The sequence below is a fragment of the Spermophilus citellus genome, assembly GCF_964194105.1.
Source record: "Spermophilus citellus genome assembly, chromosome: 2".
NCBI classification, from domain to species: Eukaryota; Metazoa; Chordata; class Mammalia; order Rodentia; family Sciuridae; genus Spermophilus; species Spermophilus citellus.
In genome coordinates, this window is record NC_138183.1 from 253,124,123 (window position 1) to 253,149,620 (window position 25,498).

Below are 25,498 nucleotides of genomic sequence, written 5' to 3' on the forward strand. Positions count from 1 at the left end.
CGCCAATGGGCGAGAGCTGGGCGGGACCCAGCCGCATCCCAGCCCTGACCCGAGGGCTGCGAGGAGAAGCTCCAGGGGCAAAGGAACCACACCAGAGGGGAGGAGCAGGTGGCCGGACAGCGCGCCCCGATGCTGCAGGAGGAACAGTTCCGCAGCACAGACCACAGGTGTAAATATCCCTCCTCCACACACCTGCTCTCAGGCCAAACCGTCACCACCTCTGCATACAGGTCCTCCGGGGTGAGCCTGGCTAGTCTACACTGTGGCTTCAACTCTGTCATCCCTGGCCCCTAAATCTGTATTTTCATATGGAAAAATTTCATCAAGTTAATGTTACGTTGCCGGGTGTGGTGGCACACACCTGTAAACCCAGCAACTCAGGAGGCTGAGGCAGGAGGATCGCAAGGTTGAGGCCAACCTCAGCAACTTAATGAGACGCTAAGCAAATTAGACCCTGTCTTAAAATAAAAAGGGCTGGGAGCTGGGTACAGTGGCACACGCCTATAATCCCAGTGGCTCTGAAAGCTGAGGTAGGAGGATCCAAGTTCAAGGCCAGCCTCAGCAATTTAGCAAGGCCCTGAGCAACTCAGTGAGATCCTATCTCCAGATAAAATACAAATAAGGGCTGGAGAGATGGCTCAGTGGTTAAGTACCCCTGGGTTCAATCCTTGGTACCAAAAAAGAAAAAAAGAAAAAGAAACATTATGTATATACTTACATAATTTGTGGCCCACCAGGATTTCAATTTCAAGTACCACTGTAATTTTGGTCCAAGGTTGACAGCAAAATCTTGGGCAAGTGCTGTCATGCGCTGGAAGTCCCCATCCTTCATGAGAGGCCTCACGGATTCCAGATACTGGTTAGAGAAGGAAACATCGGCCAGTTACACACCGGCATCTAGGCCTGGCGCCCCCCACCTGTGCCTACAGAAGTCACACTGTGTTCAAAAGACTGTAAAACCTTCCCCGGGTTGATCTCAACCAGCCCCCAAAGTTAACTGCTCTGGTGGTGAAGGACCTGGGGGTTAATGACAACTAAACACTTAAAACCCTTTCATCCTTCAGTAGCTTAAAAAGTGCCCCAAATCCTGTATCACCACCAGTCCACCAGGGTCACTTCTACAGCGTCAAGGTCACCGCTTGGTGAACAGAGATCTCAGGAGAGTCCCTTGTCCATGGCTTGGCCTGTAATCAAAGGTCTGTTTCCACCTACGCTATGATGACCTGGGGTGGTGCCCGTGAGATGGGGGAGGGCCAGGCAGGTGACAGGACAGCGCTGTCTCCACCGTGACAGACCCAGGCCAGGCTCCAGGGTCAGGGTCTCAGCGCACAGACACCCGACAGGCACTGCTTTAACAGAGCAGACGCTGGACGGAGGGCAGCGGGGAGCAGGGCACTCGGACACTCCCCCCTGCACGTACGTGAGCAGCTCACTTCCGACTACCCCACTGGGGCCAGAACAGCCTTGGGAACGCAGGGCCCAGCTGCGTGCTGGAGGGCAGGGCCTGCCTCTGAAAAGGGCCGGCTGCTCCCGTCTGGAGGCTTACTCCAAGTGCTTTATCGAGACAGCAACTGTGCCGTGCGGGCGGTGGGGCGGCCTCAGCCCCCACAGAGGGGAGGACTCAGGAGAGCACAGATGGGAAGGGACCTGCCGAAAATAGGGACTATTTCCAAACCCTGATTCCCAGAAGTTTCCAGCTTAAGAAACAATGGAGCCCTCATAGACGCTGGTGAGGGTTTAAGCCGGGCAGCCGTCTATGTAGAACTACCCTCCATCAGCAGAGGACACTCCTCCTCTCCTGGACATAACCCCAGGCCAGCAGCAACTGGAAAACAAAAGGCTGTCCGTGGACACTCAGCAGAATCATGCTCCACAGCCGAGTGGTGGCAACCGCTCAGACGACCGTCCACGGAGGGTGAGCTGCCGTCCGCCACACCAAGGAACGCTTTTAGCCAAAGAAGGAACACGCATCCGCAGGCCACGCATGGATGGACCTGAGGTCACTGGGCTGGGCTGGGGACGGCTCAGGGGCAGCGCTTGCCTAGTGTGTGCAGCGCCCTGGGCTCTACCTCCAGGACACAGAAAGTCACATCTCAGTGGACTGAGCCAGGCCTAGGAAGTCACACCCTGTGAGACGGCACTTATGTGCAATGTCCTGAATAGCAGAGGCAGAAGCAAAGAGTGGGACAGAGGTCACTAGGGCTGGGGGAGGGCAGCGGGAGCCATGGCTCAATGGTTTAGGGTTGTCTGAGACCACGAGAGAGTTTGCCTACAGACAGAGGTGAACACAACCAATGTCACCGAAGCCACGCTCCAGAAGGAGAAGACAGAGACTCGTGTCTCACAAGTGCACACACACACACACACACACACACACACACGTGCAGCATACACAGGCTACATTTGAGACAGTTACGTGAGACTCCAAAACCTCGGAACTGCACGGGGAAGCTGTCCGTGATGTACGCTGTGTCTCGGGCCATGGCGGGGCACAGGGGCAGAGCGCTCGCCTGGCACGTGTGAGGCACCGAGTTCCATCCTTAGCACCCCATTAAATAAATAAATAAAATAAAGGCATGGTGTCCATCCACAGCTAAAAACGTTTTTTTAACTAAGTAAACTGTATCTCAGGGAAGCTGCTGAAGAAAACACCCCCGCCCCCCGTAGTTTCTCTATGAAACGTGAAACCTTCCCCGAAACATCTCAAGACACAACCACACAGCGAACCGATGCCAACGGCCCCACAGGGCACAGTGCTGCGAGCCAATCAGAGCAGGCGACGCCACCTGACTCAGAACCAGATGCACCCGGACCCCAGGACCGCCGGCCACACCCACCCTGCTGACAGTGTCCTCCACGGCTGGGACAGGCAGGCGAGGCAGAGACGTCTGGAAGCTGTACAGCATGGGTTTCCGGCCAGAGAAGATCTTGACCATGCTCTGAAGGAAAAGGTGACATTTTAAAGACGTGGCTACGGGGAAGACCCAAGGCCAGTTCCCGACGTGGACGTGGCCACCGGTTCACGAGGACCTGCAGGGGGTGCTTTTCCTCCAGGCCACGGTCTGCCCCCTCCCTCGCTGGCCGTGGCAAACACACACAGAAACCCAGACACACCAGGCTGGACCAGCGTGGAGATGCCGCTGCCCGTGTCCCGCGGGGTCAGCTGGGGCCCCACCCCGCCAGGCTGCCACACGCACTGCGCCCACCCTCCCCTGCAGCCCTGGGTGTGGGGCAGCTCAGGCTCCGGGAACAGGGGTTGAGGTCAGCCCTGGCCTGGCCCTGGAGCCAACCCCGGGGGGACGATGCAGTCCCCTTGTCCCTCAACCGGAGGAAAACAACGCGCCCTCCCCATGGGCCTGGTGAACGGCCTGGACCTGCTGGAGGTCACCTCGTGCCGACAGGAACAAAGGTGCTCCTAAGGCAGGGCGGCCCCAGTGCTGAGGCACATGGGACTCGGCTTGGCCCAAGTGCCACCTGGGGGGTGTCAATCAGCCACAGGTGCCACAGTAGGGGACGTTGATCAGCCCCTCGAGGAGACATCATCGGGCCACTCTGCGTGGGCCACCATCCCCCTCCTGTCTAGGTGTCCAGCTTCCCCAAGCCGAGGTCCTGGGGAAAGTGGAGCCTGGGGGGGGGGGGTGGGCACCAAGGTGACTCCCTGGAGGCCCGAGCAGCAGGCCTAGCCCACGGCTGGGGCCGCCACATGGTGACGGAACAGAACAGTCAGGTGCTGACCGCAGGGCAGATGGGCGAGCAGCGCCCACACACTGATTCCAAGCACGTCGTGGAGACCAAGGACAGCTCCAGGGGACCAGGGACTTGGAGAGACTCTCCCTGTGACCAGGTTCAAGAAAACCGTTCAGGACGCTGCAGACAGTGAGGGTCAACCAAGTTCTGTTTCTGTACGAAGCACCCAGCTCCAAAGACCCAGGTTGGGCTCGAAGAGCCTGGTGCCCACGGACCCAGCAACAAGAGGACAGGCACACTCGGGGACACTCAGGGGCCTGTGGTGGCCTACAGGGGCCGAACCCCAAAGAGGAGGTCTGAGAAGTCCTAAGAGTAGAGTCCCACTGAGGACGGGTGATCCTTCAGACAACTGAGCTCATGCAGACAGTGGAAGGGCTGCAGCTGGACAGAGGCCCAGGCAGAGCCCAGCTGTGACCTGTAGAGACCGCTGGGTCCGGGCCAGGGCAGCAGGGGCCAGCTAAGGAAACCCCGAGTGCCCGACGGCATGGCGTGGGGAACGCTGCCCAGACCCGGGCAGGGGCCTGAACCAAACCTGAGCAAGTCCCCACGGAGCAGGCGGAGCTCGGGTCAGCAGTGAGAGGACTGCCCCCAGCCTGCAGGGAGGGCCACCAGGGGTCAGGCCGTGGCATGGCCCGTGAGGTCCCCTGAGGCCACGTGCTCTCACCATCCAGATCTTGGTGGCTCGGCTCATCTTGCCGTGCTCCGCGAACATCCAGCCGTGGTAGGAGAGCAGCACCTTCAGGGAGTAGCGCATGGTGACGATGAGGGCCACCCAGAGGCCCGTACTGAAGAGGACGCCGCTGACCACTTTCTTCGTCTGGCTGGTCATGCAGTTGCTGGGGGGACAAACCACACAGGACGCCAAAGTGTGGGGTGGGGGAGGGGCGGCGAGACGGGGCGAGCCCCCGGGGCGAAGCTGCCCTTTCCAGGAACAGAAACGGGAGAAGGCCGCCCGCCTGGACCAGAGCCGCTCCGCGGGAGAACAGGGAAGACAGCTCAGGATCCCCTCCAAGACTCAAAGTCCGGCCCTCTCCCCCAAAATGAACCAGCTCCTGGCCAGGACCTCCCGCATGGCCCTGCACCCCAGCTACCGGGAGCCCGGAAGTCCAAGACCCGCCTGGGCACCCCAGAGAGACGCAATGACCCGCACATGAGCCTGGGTGGGGTCCAAACAAACCCAGGCTGACTTGGGCCACCTGGGTGTCGGGGGCCTCCCAGAGGGAAACCACAGGGTGGGGCAGGCCAGCCGAGGTGCGCACTGGGATTCCAAGCCTTTTTCTTCTGCTCATGATCATTTTGTCCCACTCCAAGGGACCTTTGGATGTTGCTCACACAAAATCATCTGTCACAACGACCACCTGTGCCGAATGTAGGGAGGGGAGCAGGGGAGGACAGACGGACTCTAGACAGGGCAGAGGGGTGGGGGGGCAGGGAGGGGGCAGGGGGTCAGCAAGGATGGTGGAATGTGATGGGCATCATTATCCAAAGTACATGTATGAAGACACAGATTGGTGTCCATGTACTCAGAATACAACCAGAGAAATGAAAAATTGTGCTCTAGTGTAATGAGAATTGTAATGCATTCTGCTGTCAAAGATAAATAGAAAAATTTAAAAAAACAAGTACTACCTGAACTATTTAGTATCCAAAGAGCTTGTTTTGGTCTGGATAGAATATTTATCATGCATAAAAAATGACTGGATCACATACGATGATCATTCAAATACTATGCAGAAAAAGAAAAATGTTTCCTTTGAGACAGAAAAGGTTGTGCTTCATGGTAAAAGTGGGACCTGAAACACGAGATGGTGCCAACCCTCACGGGGACTGAAGTCGAGGAGATTCGCCACTCACAAAATGGCCAGATAGTGCGACTGTGAGACTCGAGAGAGTTAAAAACAAAACCGCAGATACTGCAAGAAAAAATATAGATGAAATACAGCTACTTGGTGGTTTTTAGTGTTAGTTGCTTAGAAACTGCAAGATATTGAAAAAAGGTTTTTCAAATGACAAACAATCTATACAACTTGAACATATCCAATGTTTGAAGCCATCAGTTTAACAATGTATTCAACAATGACCCAGAAACAAATTATCTTCAAGGTGAAATACAAATTTGCTTAAAAATTTGTATTTTTCTATAAACTGTCAAATCTAGTGTTCAACTGTAGTCTTTACTTGAAAACGACACAATCTTTTCTGATAATCTGATGTATAAGCAAACCTAGATTTAGGGATTTAAGAAGCTATATTTAAGATTATTTATATCTTAGATTTCTAGGTACTACATTACTATATTAGAGGTTCAATTCACAAAAATAAATGACATATTCAATATATTTTTTTTAATACTGGGGATTGAATGTAGGGGTGCTTAACCATTGAGCCTCATCCCCAGCCATTTTTTACTTTTTGAGACACAGTCCCACTAAGCTGCTGAGGCTGGCCTCAAACTTGCAGTCCTTCTGCCTCAGCCTCCAGGGTCACTGGGATTACAGGCGTGCACCGCTGCACTCAGTAATATGCTCAGAATTCTGTCTACATACACAGAGATACCTGGATGGCAAAGGCTTTCCTTTGAGGAACATGCTCCCTGTCAGGCTGCCGAGGACGACAGGCTGCCAAGGATGAGGAGCCACAGAGATGACACCCACACGGTTCAAAGGCCCGCACTTGGGAAGTGGCAGCCCGGGGCAGGGTGTGCAGCTCAGGGAAGGGCGCCTACCTAGCAGGAATGAGGCCCTGGGTTCGCCCCCAGCACGGCCAAGAAAGAAAAAGCAGCAGCCTCGGTCACTGGAGCTCCCCAGGACGTTCCAGGACAGCACTTGGGGTTGAAAGATGCTGACCCTCAGCCTGGCCTTTCTAAATCTGGACCAGGGGTGACCCAGTTTACCAAAATAGGGACAAGAAACAAATCTTGTAACGGCCAGATTACGAAAGCCTGTAAAGAGCTGGCGGATTCTAAACCGAGCCCAGGTGGGAGAGTCCGCCCACGCGAGGGAGCACACTAAGTGTCTGACCCCAGGCAGCACGAAGGGAGGCGGGCCAAGCTCCCGCCAGCTCGTTGACTGACATGAGCTGTGAGCTGTGTGAGCTGTCCCAGGGCCACGGCCCCTGGCTGGAGGAAGACAGGAGGCAGGCTGGCCACAGGCAAGTTCTGCCACGTGCTCTTGTGGTGACAAGACAGCAGCAGTCCCTACCACGGCTTCCCAGCCCCCTGGCAGACAAGGAAGCTGGCCGGGGCCCAGGCCAGGCGTGTGCCACCCAAATGACTGGGAAGGTTCATCTGTTGAAGGCATGAGCCAGCCCTCCTGCTCACTCTGAATGTCCGCTTAGGGAGCAGGCTGCAGCGGACTCCCGCACGGACCCCTCAAAAAGCAGAGGACGAGAGCCGGGGCACCATTCAGTGTCCTGGGAGTACCCACAGGGCCAGGCTGACACACCTCATCGCGCACTGCACACTGTCAGCACAACCAAATCAGTGGTTTGCTGAGACTGTCCACCTGTGGCCACTTGGGGTGGAACCGGGGCCTTGGGCACAGAGGAAGGCGGGCCTGCAGGCTGAGCCCCCAGCCCTGGCCACACTGGCCAGGTTATTTCTAACCCCTTTCTGAGGGAACAAGGGCCAGGAGCGGGGAGACCATGAAGGAGACCCAGAGCTCTGCTTCAGCGTGGCCCGCCTCCCACCCGCCACGGGCGCTGCACTTCCGCACGTGCTGCTGGCCCAAAGAGGAGGCCCGGGCCCCAGGAGGACCTGGGTCATTACTCCTCTGGTCACCGGCCGAATGGAACTCCTGGTGGGGGACAGCCAGGGACCCTTCCTGACACCGCAGGGCTTTCAAACCAGAGAACAAAGACGTGCGTTCAGGTGCTCGGGTGCCAGGCACCAGGCCACCAGGGGCCGAAGCCCAGGTGTTCTGCATCTGAGCAGGTGGACGTCACTGAGGCAGCTGATTGGATTGTGGTTTGTCTCTTGGAAGGTTCTGGTGGGAAGGGAAGGGCTCTGAGGGATGCGGAAGGAGGCACAGATTCAGAACTAGGCAGAGCTGGGTCTGGATCCCAGGGACCCCACACACTACCTCCTTCCCTGACCCCTGAGGGCACCCTGCATCTCTGAGTATTTCCTTGTGGGTAGCAGGGGACCCTAATGAGAGGTCACTGTAGCACAGGGTCTGACCTGAAGACCCCGTGTGGGGTCAGGATCCTGTTGGGAACTGGGCACACAACAGACACCACAGGTGGCTGAGAAATGCGTGCAAGGGCTGGGCTGCGGCTCAGGGGTCAGCACCTGCCCAGCATGTGTGAGGCCCTGGGTTCGGGCCCCAGCACCCACATGTGAGGCCCTGGGTTCCATCCCCAGCACCACAGAAGGAAGAAGAGATGTGTGTGGAATGTGGCTGCAGGAGACCCTGGGGACCGAGGGACTTTTTCAAGAAAATTACTGACTCACACACCAGCCTGGGTCTTATTTCTTGGTGGAGCAGGGCCTGTTTCCAAGCGCCTAGAAAAATCTGACTCCAAGTCTAGGCCTGGCGGGGGCTTCCCGGGGGGCGCTAAGCCACTCCAGAGGGAGCTAAGGGAGCCGAGGTGCCCCAAGTGCCCCATGGCAGTCAGCGCAGGAACCTCGAACCTGGGCTGCGCTGACCACAAATGTGCAGACGTGGCCACGCTGGAACCAGCCCTGGGCAGAAACTCCCTGTGAGGACGCTGTGGGCCACGTGCACGGCCACTGAGGGGCCTCAGGCAGACAGACACCTCCAGCAGGGACCGGCCCTCACCACTCTTCCCACCCTGGTCTGCAGAGGAAAGGCCACAAGGTCCCCAGCCCCAGGGGAACCTCCACTCCAGCCCAGGAAGTGGGAGAAGCCAAGCTGCGAGCTTCCCTCCCGCGGAGCAGTGACGGTCACTGCATCCGAAGGGACAAGGAACGTGGACAGTAGGAAAGCAGCCTTCCGGACGGCTGGAGATGGGGCAGGGTCACTCACGTGGTGTCCAGGGTCCGGTTGATTCTTGCGATCATCCCCAGGGAGGGGTCCACTTTGAGGTACGTGGAGGACATCACGCCCACCACCACGATGAGCCAACTGGAGGGGCTCGCGGGGAACACGCCGGTGATGATGCCGTTCTAGACAGACAGGCCAGCCGTGAGCCACGCCCTCCAGGGCCACCACCACTGCACCCCGGACGCCGGGCACTCGGGAGGACGTGGGCACCCGGGCGCCCTAGCGCTAGCCCGTCAGTCACAGCTGCTCCCCCCCGCGTCCAGTCTTCCTCAACTTTCCAGCCAGAACCTTCCCTGTCACAGTCCCCAAGAGGGACCCAGGACACCCATCGTCCCAGGCACTAGCTCACCATACAGATGCCAGGTTCCTCCCAGTCTGGCTCACGGCTGGTGAGGGACATCCCTGGGCCACCGTGAGGTCCTACCCCAACCTGCTACTGCCCAGGATGCCCGAACCCCAGCGGCAAAACCACCCTGCACTGCTCCCCGAGTGTTCCAGGAGCCCTCGCTCCACATGGGACAGAAGGCGGCGTTGAGGGGAAAGGATCCCCTGAAATAAAACTGGCGAAATGTCGACCCCGAGAAACCAGGAGCAGCAGCAGGGGCCCCACGTGGAGCGAGGGCTCCTGGAACACTCGGGGAGCAGTTGAGAGACGTTCTCCGGCAGCAGGGTCTCTCGGTGGCACAGCACTTGCCTACAAGCACGAGGCCCAGGATTCCATCCCAGCACCTCAGGAACCACCCCACAACAAAGCCTCTTAGGAAGGCGTTGGTTTGACCCAGAGAACAAGGTCAAACTCCCAGCACGGTCTCAACTTGCTCAGAAGGCACAGGCACCCCCAAAGGTCAGCAGCATTGACCTACAACTGCCCAGACGAGGAAGGTGCTAGAATAAAACGCCTCCTCTTCACCAGGTCTGCCCAGCCCCAGATCTACACCGAGGTCTGCGCCTGGCGCAGCCCTGGCGGCCCTGGTGGCCCCTGGTGCAGAAGCTGGCCCGTCCGCAGGGTGTATCCTACGTGGCTGAACCTGTACCACTCTTGCCGCTCTCAGCAAGAATAGTGCACCACGTAAAAATAACAAATAAAATAAAGGTATTGGGCCCATCTACAACTAAAAATACATATATAAAAGAATCAGTGGGCCAAACTTGGCTGCTCCCACAGGCGGCCCCCCCACCTCCGCGGTGCTGGGTGGAGCACCGCCAGGCCACCTGGAGCCCAGGGACACCCGTGCAGCAGGGCTGGCTCCAGGGGCTCACTGGCTGCCCCCTGCTCTAGCTCAGGGGGTCTCCCAAGAGCCCCCTCACAGAAGGACGCCAGGAAGCCACGCTGGGGGGGGCAGGGCTGGGCTCCCTCCCGGCTCCATGTCGTAGCCTGAATGTGTTTGAATACACGTTGATTCCCGCTGGGACCTTTAATACGTGAACTAACATTGGGCTGGGAGTGTGGCTCAGCGGCAGAGCGCTTGCCTGACGTGCTCAAGGCCCGGGTTCCAACCGCACACCGCAAAAAAGAAAAAGCAAAAAATAAAAAAATCAAGACCCCTACTTTAAAAGGACTAAGTTCCTACTTGTTTGGATCACCGTGGCTGAGGACACGTGGCCTGAACTGGGCTGGAATCCCATGAGGACCCCTCATCAGCAAGGCCAGCTACTCAACTCACTGCAGTTTGGAAAGACCTTTTCCCAACAAGACACACAGGATTCCGCCTCAGAGCAGGGGACAGACGTGTGTCCCAGTCTTGGCTTGGGCTGCTGTGTTGGGCCAGCCACTCCCCTCTGAGCCGGCTGCCCCACCTGCCCTCCAGTGAGCCGCTGGGCTCTCCCTGCCTCTCAGAATGTGGCCAAGAACTCAGTCCACTCATATAGCTGTGCGGGGACTCCAGGGACAGGAATCCAGTGCGGACCACCCGTCTGAAACAGTGGTTCTCCACTGGCATGCGGACAGAAGGTGTCAAGAGAACTTAAATATCGGAAACCTTGAATCGGATGAACTTCTTCTTCCAGGAGTGGAGTCCCGAGAGACAGATTTGTTTAAGGGCTTCATGGCTCAGGCGGAGGTCGATCCCGTCGGGAGTGACGGTGAACTGGAAGGCCACAGCTTGGTGAGCCTCTGCCATGTCTGGAGGTTACCTGGAGGACGGGAAACACAGTGGAGCACGTTACCAGAGGCCGGGAGAGCCCCCGCGTTAGGGGACAGTGCTGATGTCCCTCCTCCCCGCCTAACGGACTTCACGCTTTTCATGTCCCCACCCGTGACACCATCGTGCGACCAGCACGGTACAGTCGTGGCCTTCACTGAGAGGCCCAAGATGACGGCAGTGTCCCGGTGCCCCTGTGCCCTGACCATCCCAGGGAACCTCGCCCCCGCCAGCACGCCAGCCCAGCCGGCAGACACAGGAAGCCATGGCAGGAACAGGCACTCTCCAGCCCCGGAGGCAGCCGGAACGCACCGAGCACCCACAAGTACGGCCACAGCGGCCTTGCGCCCTGGTCTTCAGGCAGGGACACAATCCAGTACCAAATGCCTTTGTCCTGTTCTGAGAAACCACCCCAGCTCCCGGACAGCACCCAAGGACTCCGTGGGGATCACTCTCAGAATCCCCCAAAACACGTGCCACATGCCACAGGACGGAGCGGGCCTCCTTCTCCTCCTCCTCCGCCTCCTCCTCCTCCTCTGCCTCCTCCTCCTCCTCTGCCTCCTCCTCCTCCTCCTCCTCCTCCTCCTCCTCCTCTTCCTCTCTGCCTCTCATCAGGAAGCACTCTGTCCCAGACCTGCACTGCTCCACTAGCTTCCCTGGTGGCCTAAGGAAGGACTCTCAGAAGTCCACGGTGGGCCAGGTACAGTGACGCACGCCTGCAATCCTAGTGACTCCAACTCTGGAGGCCGAGGCAGGAGGATCCCAAAATCAAGGCCACCCTGGGCAATTTAGCTAGAGATCATCTCAAAATAAAAGGGCTGGGGATGTGGCTCGGTGGCAGAGCACTTGTCCAGCATGCATGAGGCACTGGGCTCTAGCCCCAGCACCCTATCCCCAAAAGACAGGGTGAGAGGGAAGGAACCCATGGTCAGCTGCCCTCACTCCTGCAGTCATCTCCGACTGCCATCCTGCCTGCTCAGCACACCCAGAAGCATCACCTCTTCCCTCATGTCCCCTGGCAGGCCCAACCCGCTCCTGCTACCCCACTTCTGAGGGTGTGTGGCCTCCCCATCTCCCCCCAAGCTGTACACCACAAAGCACTAAATGGATTTTAAAAAAAAAGGTAAAAGGAGAAAATTATCAAGAGCCACAGTGAGATCTACACTGGGTGTGTGTGTGTGCACCCTCGTTGGTGACCGCTGGTGCCAGCTGAGCCCGCCGAGGCCTGCCAAAGGCCACCAGGAGGACCTACCAAAACCAACAGGTGGCCACAGAGGTCCAGTGGGCTTAGACTTCAGCCATCAGAACACAGAAAAGACTCCACATCAGCAAGCGCTGGAGAGGCCCCGGCTCGTTCATTCAGCAAGGATCCGCTGGCCTCCCGCAGGCAGTACGAGGGGCCCAGACCCCAGCAGAAGTACCCCCCAGGCAAGAGCAGCAAGGAATGATCAAGCAAGTAATGCCTGGGAGCACTGGGGTGCAGGGAGGAAAGCGGGTGCCGGCAGGACTCCCAGGAGCCCCTGACGCCCAGGAGCCCCTCAGGACCAAAGGCAGGTGGCCCACCTGTGGCCAGTGAGCAGGGACAGGAGGCACAGCTCCTGGAGGCAGCTGGGTTCTGTGCAGGGGCTTCCAGGAGGGGCATCTGCTCCCATGTCTGCTCTGGAGACCCCCAGCCACCATAAGGAGCGAGGAGGCAGAGGGGAGGGGAGGCCAACAGACACTGAGGCCGTCTTGCACAGGGGAGGGCAGACGGCCTGGCCTTGGGTGGTGGCAGTTGGGAGAGGACCCACTAGGCTGCCTTCAGCTTCGAGGCAGCTGGGCTGGGCGTGCTGAGATGCACCCCAGGGACACACCCCAGGGCCTTAGCTCCAGCCACGGCGTGGCAGTCTCCTCCCCAGCAGGAAAGGGGCTCAGTGTGGACAGAGTCTGAAGTGTCACCAGGGGCCGCTGGGCAGAAATCCCAGGACACAGGTGCATCTGGCAATGAGGCCAGGGTGGAAGACACACCTGGGAACCAGACCCTCTGGACCTCTGTCTCCTGGGAAGAGCAAGCTGGCAGAGCCGCATGCACGTGGCCCCACCTCGGCCTGGAGCAATCTGCACGGCACCTGACACACTGAGTGCCACTCAGCAGGCGTGACACAAGCTCCCGTAGCCCGGCCAACTGCGAAGCCATACCCTCTTTTTCTTGGTGACACGGGCATTGAGCTGTGTCCCCAGCCCTCTCGTTTTGAGACAGGGTCTCATTTCGTAGCCCAGGTTGGCCTTGAACTTGCCAATCCACCTGCCTCAACCCCCACTGCCAGTCACCGGGACCACAGGCGTGTGCCAACACACCCACTTCCATGTGCAAATCTACTGAGTGCCAACCCCGCCCTCCCCTCCACCCTTGTCACACCCAGTGCTTTAAGTCATTTATGATGGTCACACTGCCTCCTGTGGAGAGCCCAGCCCAACCACAGTGGGTGGGTGGGAGGGCAGAGTGGCCCAGACACAGCAGGCACAGTGACATATGACACAGCTTTGCAAAGTCAAAGGGACCCAGGGGCTTCCTCCTCAGACACACAGGGGCCAGGACCCACCTAACGCCACCCTCCTGCTCCCCAGTGCCCCCCAGGCCCTACAGGGCAGAGGGCTTGGCATGGGAAAACCCTGAGAAAGGATGGTCAGCGGGCTGGTTTCGGGCTCTGGGCATCGCTGCCAACGGAAGGCCAGCCTGCCCCCCACTGGCTCTCTGAAACACTGCGAGCCAACGGGCCCTCAAGCTAAGGGACCAGCAGCCCCATGTGCCGGCCTCAGCGTCCAGACCTGGGCTGCTGAAGAGACCTGCCCCCACAGACTAGGCCAGGCGGGCACCAGGGCACCAGGCGGGGCAGCGCTGGGTGGGTGGGGTGAGGCGGGAGGAAGCTAGTCCTGACTTGGGGAGGCAAGGACCTCGGGGAGGCTCCCGGGGCCCTAGACGGCCGTGGGCTCTGCAGCAGTCTGTCCTGAATGCTCAAGGGACCGCACACACAGGGCAGCAGAGAGGCTCCTCCACACCCCTCCTGGAGCCAGCAGAAGGGTGTCCTGCTGTCCCCGTCAAGATGCCCACGGCCAAATTCCCAACGACACCGCCCGACACCCACGTGTGGGCGCGTCTTCCCCTGGCACACTGAGCATCCGGGCTCCCCACCCCCTCTGCCTGTGCACATGCCCATGTGTGTGGCCCACCTGTGGCACACACTCGTGTCCCCGAGCCTGCCTGTGTCCGGAGGTGGCCCTGTGACAGTCCACACGGCTCTGGCCCTGCAGAATCCAGAGTGCCCGTCCCTCCCCAGGGGTGTTTTCACCTTTTAGCTTCACAAACAAGGAGCTGGCAAGTGACCTGTGTGTGGAGGAGCATTATCCTTATCTGCGGGACGGGGCCCAGAAAAAGGGATGGTGCCCCCACCCCGTCTGCCCCCTCTGCTCTGCCCAGGGTCCAGCTTCCTGTGACCAGACCATCGCCCTCAGCGCCCTCGCTGAAGCCAGGCCCACCTGCCAGTGTCCCCGGCTCAGCCCCCCAGGCTGCCGGCTCACCTCCCGGGGCCACGGGTCAGCCACCTGCCTGTCCCTCGCTGCCTCCCTCTCCTGTCTGCAGTGCGCGCCTCTCCCCTGGCTGCGGGGCCTGGGAACAGGTCGTCCCTGTGTGACCTGCCTGTAGGTCCCTCCCCTGCCCGCCTCCGGCCACCTTTCGGCAAGGCAGGAGGCCAAGGGCACCAGTGCAGGCCCTCCCTGAGTCCCAGCCACACCATGCCCAGGCTAGCACCGTGGCCCTGGCTCCGTGTCAGCACAGCGAAGAGAAGGGCCCTCGGGGACGGCAGCCCGGCGGCTCCCTCAGGCAGGCCAGCTGTGTTTGGATGCTGGCCACCTGTACCGGCTGGCCGCTGCCTCATCCCTCGGTGCCCGAGGCTGCAGCTCCCAGGGCTTCAGAGAGCACACGGCAGGACCTCCGCCACCTCCTCCTGGCGCTGGGGGGCCCTGCCAGGCCCCACCTCCCGGGGCACTTGGGTGGTCGGGGCGAGAGGAGCCCCACTTTCTCCTTCCTGCTGGCTGAGGTCACCAGACACACAGACAGGGCCACCCTCACCAGCTCATGGTGCTGGAGCCGGAGTCCCCAGGAGGCAGCAAGACTGAAAACTGACCGCCCCTCCCACAGGTCTGCGCCCTCCCGGCTTTCCTCCCACTGACCGGCAGCGGCACCTGCCTCACCAGGGCAGCCAACCTGCCCCTGCCCACTCTCCATGTGCGCTGAATCCAGGCACCGGACCCTCCCGAGACGGGAGGCATGATGCCCGCCCCCCGGGGCCCTGTGCCCCGCGCCCCACACCAGCTGGCACAGCCGGGGTCCAGCCTCCAGGACTTCCCAGAAGACCTGCCCACAGCAGTGTGCGTCACCCCCAGGGACAGCCGTTTGCAGTCCCCAGTTCTGAGACACTGGGCCCAGCGTGGAGAGAGGCAGTGTCCTGGGGACAAGGTTTCAGCATGACCACGGGATCCAGCCGGGTGGCAGAGAATACACCTGCACTCCAAGTTCAAGGACGGCCACCGGCAAGAACAAATAAACACTGGAAACAAAACTGAGAAAGAACCACACAGAGAGGCCGGCGAGGCCTGACCTCTCGCTGCCCTTCACCTGTGCCCTCCAATCCTTGAGCAACGCTTCCAGAAATATTCTAGCCCTTGGACTGGAATTCCAAACCAGGGACAGAGCCATCGCGACGCACCCTCTGGGCAAACAGGCTGGCTGCCCCTCCCCAGAGGCAGGCCTGGCAGGTAGCACAGGGAGGGCCCCCAGGGACTGTTCCTGACACAAGGCCACTTCTCGCCCTGTGTCCTCAGACTGGCTCAGGATGAAACCAGCAGTGGGTGCTGTGACAGTGACCACCAGCTGCTGGGAAAGTCAGAAATGCGTCCGACAGGCCAGAGGCAGAAACCCCTCCCTCCGCCGCGGGGCCTGGCGCGGGGGGTGCAGAAGGGCCTGTGCTCACTGCAGGGCCACAGCCATTTCTGAGACTCAGGCGACTCCTGGGCCTGGCTTTCGCCTCTGCCCCTCAGTCCCTCCATGGACACGCACCCCGGGAGGCTGCACAGAGGGGTCCGCCCACCCAGAACCCCACCTGAGCAGGGGCTCTCACCCTCCATGCCTGGAACCCACCTGGGCGCCCTCCGACCCCCGGGCCCCTCCGTGCCTTACAGCAGCCTCAGGGAGAGACTCACCTTGAGGTCCACACAGAGCCTTAAGCACCTTACAGTAATCGGCTCCCAGAGTACCGCCAAGATGCAAAATAAGACGCCGGGCCGAGAACGTGACCTACTTTTCACGACTTTAAAACTTCACCTCTCCAGCCCAGGGGTACAGGCTCCAGGGTATCCCCCACACTCCCCAAGCCAGGCTCCTGGCCACCTCCACCTCGCCAGGCCCCGGGGTCACCACCCTGTTCCTGCTGCCGTTCCCCTTTCCCCAACCCAGCTGACGACTCCTGGGACCTGCCCTGGCCGCCCCCAACCCACCTTCCCAAAGCGCAAGAGTCCTGCAAGTCACGGCTGGCCACTCGGGAGTTCAACCTCCCAGGAGCTTCTCCAGAATGCCACGCTTGCTCCTTCTCTGAACCAAGCCACGAGGACCTGGGACACGTCCTGCTCCGCTCCAGCAACACTGCCTGCACCCTCACGTCCCCGCCTGCCGCCTGCCTGAGCCACAGCCAACAAACAGCTGGGCACTTTGCTGTTGGAACGTGGCCGCTGGATTCCTCTTCACAGGGGCCTCTTCCCTCGGGAGCCAAGGCCGCGAATCCTGACACTGGCCATGTGGGCACCCGCCACCCTCATGCCAGGCCCCTGTCCTGTAGGCGGAGACCTAGTCCCTCAGAGTGGCCGCTGCCATCCTTGAAGGCCCTGGTGGAAAGGAGAGGAAGGGCAACATGAGGCACAGTGCCTGCCAGGAGAACCGGTGTGTGGAAACGGCCTGGGTCTCGTAAATCAAACACAAACCCGCTACAGGACAACAGGCTTCCAAGAAAATGGTCTTTACAGCAACCAAATTATGTGCGTAAATTCCATGCTTGACAAAGTGTTTCAACACAGCCTGGCAGTCAGCACACAATGTGGACAGGTGGGTGGGGAGGTAGAGGGAAAAACAGGTAGGAGGAGGGAGGCCTACACAGGGGGCACAGATCTGTTTTTGTGCTTTTAACAACAAAAATAGAATATATAGGAGGGTGTGATGGTGCACACCGGCAATCCCAGCCTCTGGGAGGCTGAGGCAGGAGGATTATAAGCCGAGGCCAGCCTCCATAAAATAGTGAGATCCTGTCTCAAAATTTAAAGAATATTTTAAAGTGGGGACTGGGTATTTAACTAAGTGGCAGAGTTCTATAGCATGCATGAGGCCTGGGTTCAATTCCCGGGACTGAAAATAAAAACAAAAAAACCCCAGACACTTCATTTTACCAAACTACCTGGCACATGCTGGACAATGGCATATTTTTTATTAATATATTGACCTGCAACACTCCCTAGAAGCCTAGGCAATGATTACTAGTGTCACCCACTGGGTAATGAGAAAGTCGGAGGTTTAAATGTCAGAAACGTGCCCAGGATCACAGCCAGCACGCAGCAGAACAGAGGATCACCCGCGACGGGCATGCTCCTACCTACCGAGGTCGAGAAGGGGCTGCTACGCAGATCTATTGAGATTCCTGAAGTCACAACACTTGTGGAACCAGGTCACCCCTGTAACCAGAAGGATGCATCACAGACGCCAGTAAAACTACAGTGACATCAGACACCTCCGCGCCAGCTCCGCAGCGATGCCCGTGTCCCGCTTTCCCCTCTAGGATTGTGTAACTCCTGGGCACACGGACGGAGCTCTGCCCTCCACTGAAGCCCAGTAGCCCGTCACCTACCTTGGCCAGCAGTGAACAACGTGCTGGGCATCCCCCAGGAAAGGTCAGCCACAGGGTGGCCGCCAGCTGGGCCCAGGGACAGGCCTGCCTGCCTGCCTCCGGGGAGGAAGCTGCAGCAGGCGGCAGGGCGGCTACCTAGGCACAACCCCCACATCCCCCACAGTGAAGGTGGCCCAGGGCTCCCTGCTGGGGGGGAGGCTCAGGGGAGAAGGCACACCCATGCCAGGCACGACACCCCCCCCTGGCCCCGCAACTCAGGCTGGCCACTGCACTGCTACCCAGAGATGCGTGGAAAGGGCCAGGATCGCTCTGTAAAGCTAACGCCTGCCCAGGGTTGTCCCAGGACGGGCATGGCTGTGCAGCAAGGGCCAGGCCTCTTCTGAAGTAGGGAGCAGAGAAGAACCAGAAATGATGGGAGGAAAAATAAACCCCCGGCTCCTGCCGGCTGGTACGGGAGGGAACACACCCTGCGCACTCCCAAGAGTATCCTTCCTCACATACATTTGTGTGTCTCAGTGATCTTGTACTTCTTCAGTAAGTGAGTGCACACACAGAAACACCCCTTCCCACATCTGACGGACACGCCTTGGGAACAAGGATGTGAGACTCAAAACTCACCTGATGTCTTTGAGTGGGTCTCAGGTAAAAGAGGTGAAAATGTCTCGGTCTGTTTTCTGTGGCTATGACAGAATACCTGAGACTGGATAATTTGTAAAGAGGTTTATTTGACTCACAATTGTGGAGGCTGGGAAATTTGAGATCAGGTAGCCTAATCTGACTGCGTGGGTCTCCTGCTGCCACGAATGAGGGCGGATGGCATCTCATTGGTGGGAGGGTTGTGAGAGTGGCGGGTGGGCACATGCAGAAAAGAGGGAGGGGACAAAGGAACTGACCCCTTTATAACAATCCACTCTGGTGAAAACTAATCCAGTGGAATGAGAGAGGCTAACGTGCTCTCGAAGGCCCCATGTCCAAACATAGCTACACAGGCCACATTTCAATATGAGATTTGGTGGGGACAAGCCACATCTGAACCACACCAAGGAGCTTCCCTTACAAAGTTCCATGACTGAGCATCCAACATTTGCATTATTTAAACTGACCCTCCGTGAACTTCCTACAGTGGACTTCCTGCAGAGACAGGAAGTACCTGCACCTGCACCTTCACGTTGACAGGGTCAATAGGAGGGGTCAGTCCATGTGAGAAGATACATCCTCACGGTTTTGTCAACAGCTCTCAGAAGCAACACAGCTCCCACCTACCCGGGGACTACAGAAATAAGGCAGACTCAAGTTCAGTGCTCCTCAATAGGACACGCACAGCAGCAGGAAGTGGTCAATCAAATAAATACAGAGAAATGGGATCTTAGCAAAAAAGAATGAGGGGAAGCCACGCAGGACCACACTTCTATAAAACACCAAGCCAGGTGCACCAGCCATGGCTGTGACCCCAGGGACCGGGGAGGCTGAGGCAGGAGGATTGCAAGTTCAAGGCAGCTTCGGTAACCTCACAAGGCTGGGTCAGAATTAAAATTGAAGAAAAGGCTGAAGCTGTAGCTCAATGGTAGAGTGTCTCTGGGGTTCAATCCCCAGTTTAAAAAAAAAAAAAAGGAGAGAGATCCCAAACCTCTCTACCAGGATATTGTTCTCACAAATGTCCCTAAAGCTACAAGGATGATTTCATACACAAACTCCTCACCTTTGCATACAAGGTGTAACTGAGAGCAGAACACAATTGTGTCCATAACACCCACCAACAGACCCAAGGCTGGTTGCCAGGATCTGTATTTATGGAGGCTCCAATTTACTGGGTTGGGGGGTGCCCAACAAGCCCACGGCAGGTTGAAAGTTCTGCAAGAGGGAACCGTGCGGAACCCGTGCTGCTGGCCGCCCCCCTGCCACTGCCAGGACGGCAGGCACTGTACCACCCATCACTAGCCCAGGAGGAGATCCAAACTCAATGCCAAGTGCAGCTTCTACTCAAGTGTATGGCTTTCACGCCACTGTGCAGCGCAGCCCCGCTCAGGAGGGGCTCCCCAATCGTTCACATGCACAGACTGTTTCCACGTCTGGTCTCTCCCTGGAGCCTCCTAGAACTCACTGACCCTTAGATGAGGAACCAAGGCCCCGGAGCTCCCTCTGATCTGCAGTTACCTGAGTCTGGTGTGTGCTGGGCGTCCCCCGGCTGCCAGTGATCTGGAGCAGTGCAGGACAGGGAGGGACAGCACAGATCTGGGTTGGAACTCCAGCTCTACCACTTCCTCAGACACAGGATCTTGCACAGATGTCATCTGCTCTCGGCCACCGTCCCTGGCACACCAGGTGAGCCCAGCACCCCATCACACAGAACCACAAGAGGGCCGCGCACCCGCCCACGTGCATCAGGTCTTCCACGCAAGAACATGCGCATCGGGGCTGGGGATGTGGCTCAAGTGGTAGCACGCTCGCCTGGCATGCGTGCGGCCTGGGTTCGATCCTCAGCACCACATACCAACAAAGATGTTGTGTCCGCCGAGAACTAAAAATAAATATTAAAAATTCTCTCTCTCTCTCTCTCTCTCCTCTCTCACTCTCTCTTAAAAAAAAATAAAAAAAGAACATGCGCAGCACCTTTCCAGTGGGGGCTGCGGGTTGCCCACAGCCCTCAGAACCTGCTGGCAGCTCCCACCCAGGGCCAGACCTCCCTGCCACACTGGCCGCCACGGCCCCTATTCTCACGTGGACACCCCGCTGCCAGCTGTTAGTCGATTTCTTCCAGCACACCTTCACGGTCCCCAGAGTCCTACGGGGTGTGCGTGGCGAGGAGGAGAAAATGCAAACCTCTGGGGAGTGGGACTTCTTCAGGACACTAAAGAAGCTAACACTTGGAAAATTAGAGGTGATTCTTTACACGAAAGAATGATAATTTCATAAAAAGCCAAAGTTTGAGTCACGGCATGTGATTATGTCTTAAAATTAAGGTTCCTCTGTGTTTACCTTAACCCATGTGTTGCCTTTTTAGTTTGGGGCGAGGTATTCTAAAGAGAGGGGTCGCCCAATGCCCCCGTCCTTGTGGCACTCATGGCCCAGAATGTTCTGCATGAAGCAACTGCCCGAGAGCCCCAGAGCCCAGAGGAAGCCAGCCCTTGGGAGCAGAGGGTCACTGCAGAGCTGGCGCCTTGGTGGTCTCAGGTCCAGAAGTCCTGACCACATGAAGGAAGGTGCCCTCTCAGGAACTTCCAGGGGTGCAAACAGAACTCACGATGCCCCCAAAGGAGCCCCATGATGTTGGGAGGCTGCAGCACCCTGGGGAGAAAGGGAGCACCGACATTCGTCCTTCCTCGACAAAGGCCTGCAGGCCTGCCCTGGGTCAGGGAAACACCGAGGACAGCGGGTGTGCAGGAGGAGCAGGACTTAAGTCCCAACCACAGGTTGGGGGTCAGGGGACAGAGAGGCTCCAAGATAACCCTCAGGATCCAGGAACGGGTACCATAAACCCCCAGCATCAGGAGTATGTCCCACTCCTCTCCTTGTTACCTAAGGAGCTCCCTGTCCTATGATTCTCAGGGAACCAGACTGCCAAGATGGCAATCACCCCAGTGAGGGGGACACTTGGGTCACGGCAGTCGACTTCATTATTAACTTTCAAAAACATTCCTGGACGTAAACACAACCCACACAGAAAGAAAGGCAAAGGTGGACATTGCTCAGAACTGGGTCTGCCGCGTTACCCAAACAGGGCATGCTGGCGTCAGCCTGTGGGAACCCAGTGTCCACTCAATATTTGTACAGGGTTAAAGTTGAAGGTTACAAACAGCAACAAATATTTGAAATAAACAAGTGGAACAAATTCCCTACTTGCATTAGGTAACAGATATTTTTAAAACCAAATTGTCTAGACAATTTCTGTATCAAAGAGCATGTTAATGCTGGACATCTGGGCACTGCACTGAGGGGCTACTCGCACTCTATTCCCAATTGGGCCTTTCTAACTTTGCATCGCGTGCCTGTATTGCTTATTTTAAAAACAAAAAAAATCATTGCAAGAAAAGATCAAGGCTGGCATAAACCAGCCTAAGACGGTTGAGGCCTGAAGCCTGATTCAAGCCTGAGATGATCTTTCTTTTCCAAGCCTCGTGCATGCTAACTAAGCAGTGCTCCACTTCTCAAGTACGCCCCCTCCTTTCTTTTCTTTATTTTTTGGGGGGAAGGGGGTCTGGCTCTGTTGCCCAGGCTGGTCCTGAATCCTGGGCTCAAGAAAGCCTCCAGCCTCAGCCTCTGGAGTAGCTGGGATTTGATGCGCGCGACACTTAAACATTTCACCTTGGAATCACCATTTTATTCTTAAAGCACCAATTCTTCCGGGAAGTTCAGGCTTCCACCAACCACAGAACTCTGGACTGCCAATAATAACCATGCAGAGTGACTAAACAGTTTTCCAGCAAAAGCAAAAAATGCAAACGATCAAAGTGCAAAGCGCCCTGGGCCTGATCAGGCACCGTTTCTGCCTCCCAAGGCGCCACCTTCCCACCGCCCTTAGATTCCCGCAAGATGTTCATTAGAGCGCCTGGAGCGCGTCCTCGTCCTCGTCCTCGGAAGGGCACCGCCAGCAACTGCGGCTTCCAAGCCACGCCCCTTCCCCCACCCGCGGGCAGGCGTCACGTGACGACTGAGAAAAGTAGGGGAAAGGTTATCCGGAGCCCCGCCCCCGGACTGGCGCGTCCCGGCGCTCAGATCCGGTTCCACCGGCCATGCCCACGGAGATCTTCCGGAGCCAGGCGCGGGTGGCCGCTGCCATCCCAGCGACAGCACGCGAAATGCAATGCACCTCTCCGGGGGTAGGCCGAGCCCTGCCGTGTTCAGCCCCGGGACAGTTACGAGCTCCGTTTGTCGGATGCGGCATCCAGCAAACCAGCCACCTGGCACTGTGCCCACACAAGCCCAGAGCAGGTCTGAAAGGGGTTCACTGCGAAGCCCAAGAAAAACTTAACGGTGTTTTTATGAATGAGCACGGGGCCAGTATTGGGTAAGCGCTGGCCAGTGCCCCAAGACTCCCTGCAGACCCAGTTCTGACCGCTCGGTGACCACTGGTCTGGGGCCACGGCCAAGAGAGCAGCAGCAGCAGCAGCGGAAGGGACGCTGGTTTAATTCCCTTCATCTCCAGGTTAAGTGGCTTGTTTTCCGGGGCCTGTGCATGATGCCAATAGCCGCCACTTTAACACAAAGTATGTGCGCTCCTAAAACCTGGCCCCGTGTGGTTCCAGCGTCTGTAAGATGGAGTTCAAGTGCAAAATCAAGTCCAGCCATGCTTTGTAGGAAAGAAACAGCAATTTACATGTGAAAAAGAGCCCACTGGCTCCTGGTATTAAGGCAAAACCAACCCAAAGAACCAAGTCTGAATGCTGATGGTGCCCAGACCCCCTTAACCTAGCCGCTGGCCTCCACCACAGCATCCTCACCCGCACAGTGGCTCACGTTTCTGACTTCCTTACTCAGGCAGCTGGTCTTCCGATAATTTGGAAAGGTGGATGTTGCTGGCACAGTGGGAAGGCCAGTGCTATTCAGCCTTTTTTTTTTTTTTTTAAATTCACTTAGCTTGTGGCTTTGACGGAAATAAACATGCTTGAATATCTGGAATGACCAGAAACCAGACGCCCGTGGAAGAAAATGGTGTAACAAAATACACGTTTCAAAAGGTTGAATTCATTTTCATTTTGTTTGGTAACTTAACAAAGTTACTACTTTCCCTTAAATACAGAACAAACTTAATATTCCCTGCCTGGAGCTGGGAATATTAAGTTTGTTCTGTATTTAATCCAGTAATTACTTGTAAGGTTTAACTCTTGTGAAGGTTAATAGAAAAATCATCCCTCCTCTTCCCTGCCTTAGGGTTTAAAGAAAGCCAGGCACCGATTTACATCAGAAAGCCGCTGACCCTCGGCCTGCCCCAACAAAACGAAAGGAACCCGCTGCTGGCTGCCCGGGCGGTGGTGCGGAGCAGGGGGCTGCTCCGAGGGCCCGACCGCGCCGTCGGGCTCCAGGGCCAAGTTCGCAGAGCCCTGGTCACGTGTCGCCTCCCACCCTCCCAGGTCGGCCGCCTCCACGCCTGGCACGACCTTGGGCAACCTCTCCGCACCCACCTGCCCTTGACCCCTCAACGCACAGTGGAGGGTGGGAGGCGCTCACACGTCGCAGCCTGGACCTGAGGACCCCGTCCCGTTCACTCCGGCCGTAGCACCGCGCGGAGAGTCCCTGCGCCAAGGGCGTGTCCTGATGGCCTGCACTGACGGGGAAGGGGTGGGCGCGGGGAGAGGGGCTGCGGGGACCGATGCGGGGAGGGGGTGGAGGCAACCCGCCAAGGGTCCCGGCCAGGCATCCTTCCCGCTGTAGCACTCTACCTGCCCGCCGACTGACCGACCCTGGGTGGACCCCAGACCCAATTCATTTGAGAAGTCGGGAAGGGGAAAAGGAGCTGGTGGCCCCACCTCTGCCCCGGGTCAAAGGCATCCCGCCAAGTCCCTGGAGCAGAGCATCCCTCCCGCTGCTTCTCTAGCCTCGGCCGCCGGCAGACCGACCCTCGCGCAGACCCCAGACCCAATCCAATCGCGGGGCTGGAGAAACAGAGCGACGGCAGACACGGGCCAGCGGCGCCACTGGCCCCGGGCTGGAGGTGTCCAGCCAAGTGCCAGGGGCCGAGCATCACTCCCGCTACGGGCAGACCCACCCGCGCGGACCCTAGACCGCAGCCACTGCGCAAGGTGGGGGCTCAGCTGCGTCCCGGGATGGAGCTCTCCGCGAGCCCCGCCGTCCGAGGACCGCGCTGGGGTTCCCCGCCTGTCCACCCGGCAGCGGCCCCGCGCCCGCGTCCCGGCAGCCCTCGCGCGCCCCCCCGCCCAGACCGCCGCGGCCCGCAGGGCGGCGCCGCAGCCTCCCCGTGCGCGCCCGCGCCCGGGCCTTACCGAGTCGGCGGACGGCGGCGCGGCGGCGGTGGAATGAGTGAGCGGCCAGCGGGCGCTGGAGGCGGAGGGCCGCGGGCGAGGCCGATCGCTCCGACGCCGGCCGCCGCCGATTGGCTGAGGCTGCCGGGCTGCGGCGCGGGCGGGCCGGCGGCTCCCCGCGCGCGGCGGGGCGGGGGCGGGGCCTGGGCGGGGGCGGGGCGTGGCGTCGGGGCGAGGCGCCGAGGGGAGGGGGCGGCGAGGAAACTGAGGCCGGCGAGAGCACGCCACCGCAGCCTCTAACAGCGCGGGTCCGGGACGAGCCTCCTCGCCTCGCCAGCCTCGGCTTCCTCGTCAGATGGGCAGCTCATTAGGGCCGTGCACATGAAAGCACTTCGCGCCGTGCCCGGCTTATTATGCCCGCGGTTTATAGGCATTGCCGCGTGCTCTTCGAGGCACCCCTGCGGGGCTGATGCTGTTTACCTCCCACCCCTTTTTACAGTCAAGGAGTCCGAACAGAAAAAGGATGACTAACTTGCCCAAGATCCCACGGCTGATAAATGAGAAGTGAGCCCAGCCCCAATTCGGACCTCACTCTTGGAGCCAACACGCTATGGGCTCCTCCTCATCCAGCGGGGCCAAAAATGCCTCCCTTGCAGGACTTAGGGAAGACCTGGGGAAACAATTGAGGGTTAAGGGTGTAGCTCAGTGGTAGGGCGCATGCTCAGCATGTGCGAGGCCCTGAGTGCCATCCACATCAAATAAAT

General features: G+C 58.5%; 1 protein-coding gene across 5 annotated transcripts in view; it reads right to left on the reverse strand.

Annotated features, from left to right (window-relative positions):
* Positions 1-24,907, reverse strand: part of CPT1A (carnitine palmitoyltransferase 1A) — a 50,760-nt gene extending 25,853 nt beyond the window's left edge. Inside the window, exons 1-6 of one of the 5 annotated variants that reach the window (XM_081278961.1) lie at positions 24,756-24,907; positions 10,730-10,883; positions 8,733-8,872; positions 4,412-4,583; positions 2,838-2,939; positions 719-856 (exon numbers count right to left, since the gene is read on the reverse strand). In XM_081278961.1, coding sequence (XP_081135087.1) covers positions 719-856; positions 2,838-2,939; positions 4,412-4,583; positions 8,733-8,872; positions 10,730-10,870 — 693 coding nt within the window. In that variant the 5' untranslated portion in view covers positions 10,871-10,883; positions 24,756-24,907. Of the gene's footprint in view, positions 1-718; positions 857-2,837; positions 2,940-4,411; positions 4,584-8,732; positions 8,873-10,729; positions 10,884-16,423; positions 16,568-19,971; positions 20,279-23,936; positions 23,957-24,520; positions 24,694-24,755 lie in introns of those variants that run through there. The other 4 variants (XM_081278962.1, XM_081278965.1, XM_081278963.1 and 1 more) reach the window with 4 other exon arrangements.
* Between the last annotated feature and the right edge of the window lie 591 nt (positions 24,908-25,498).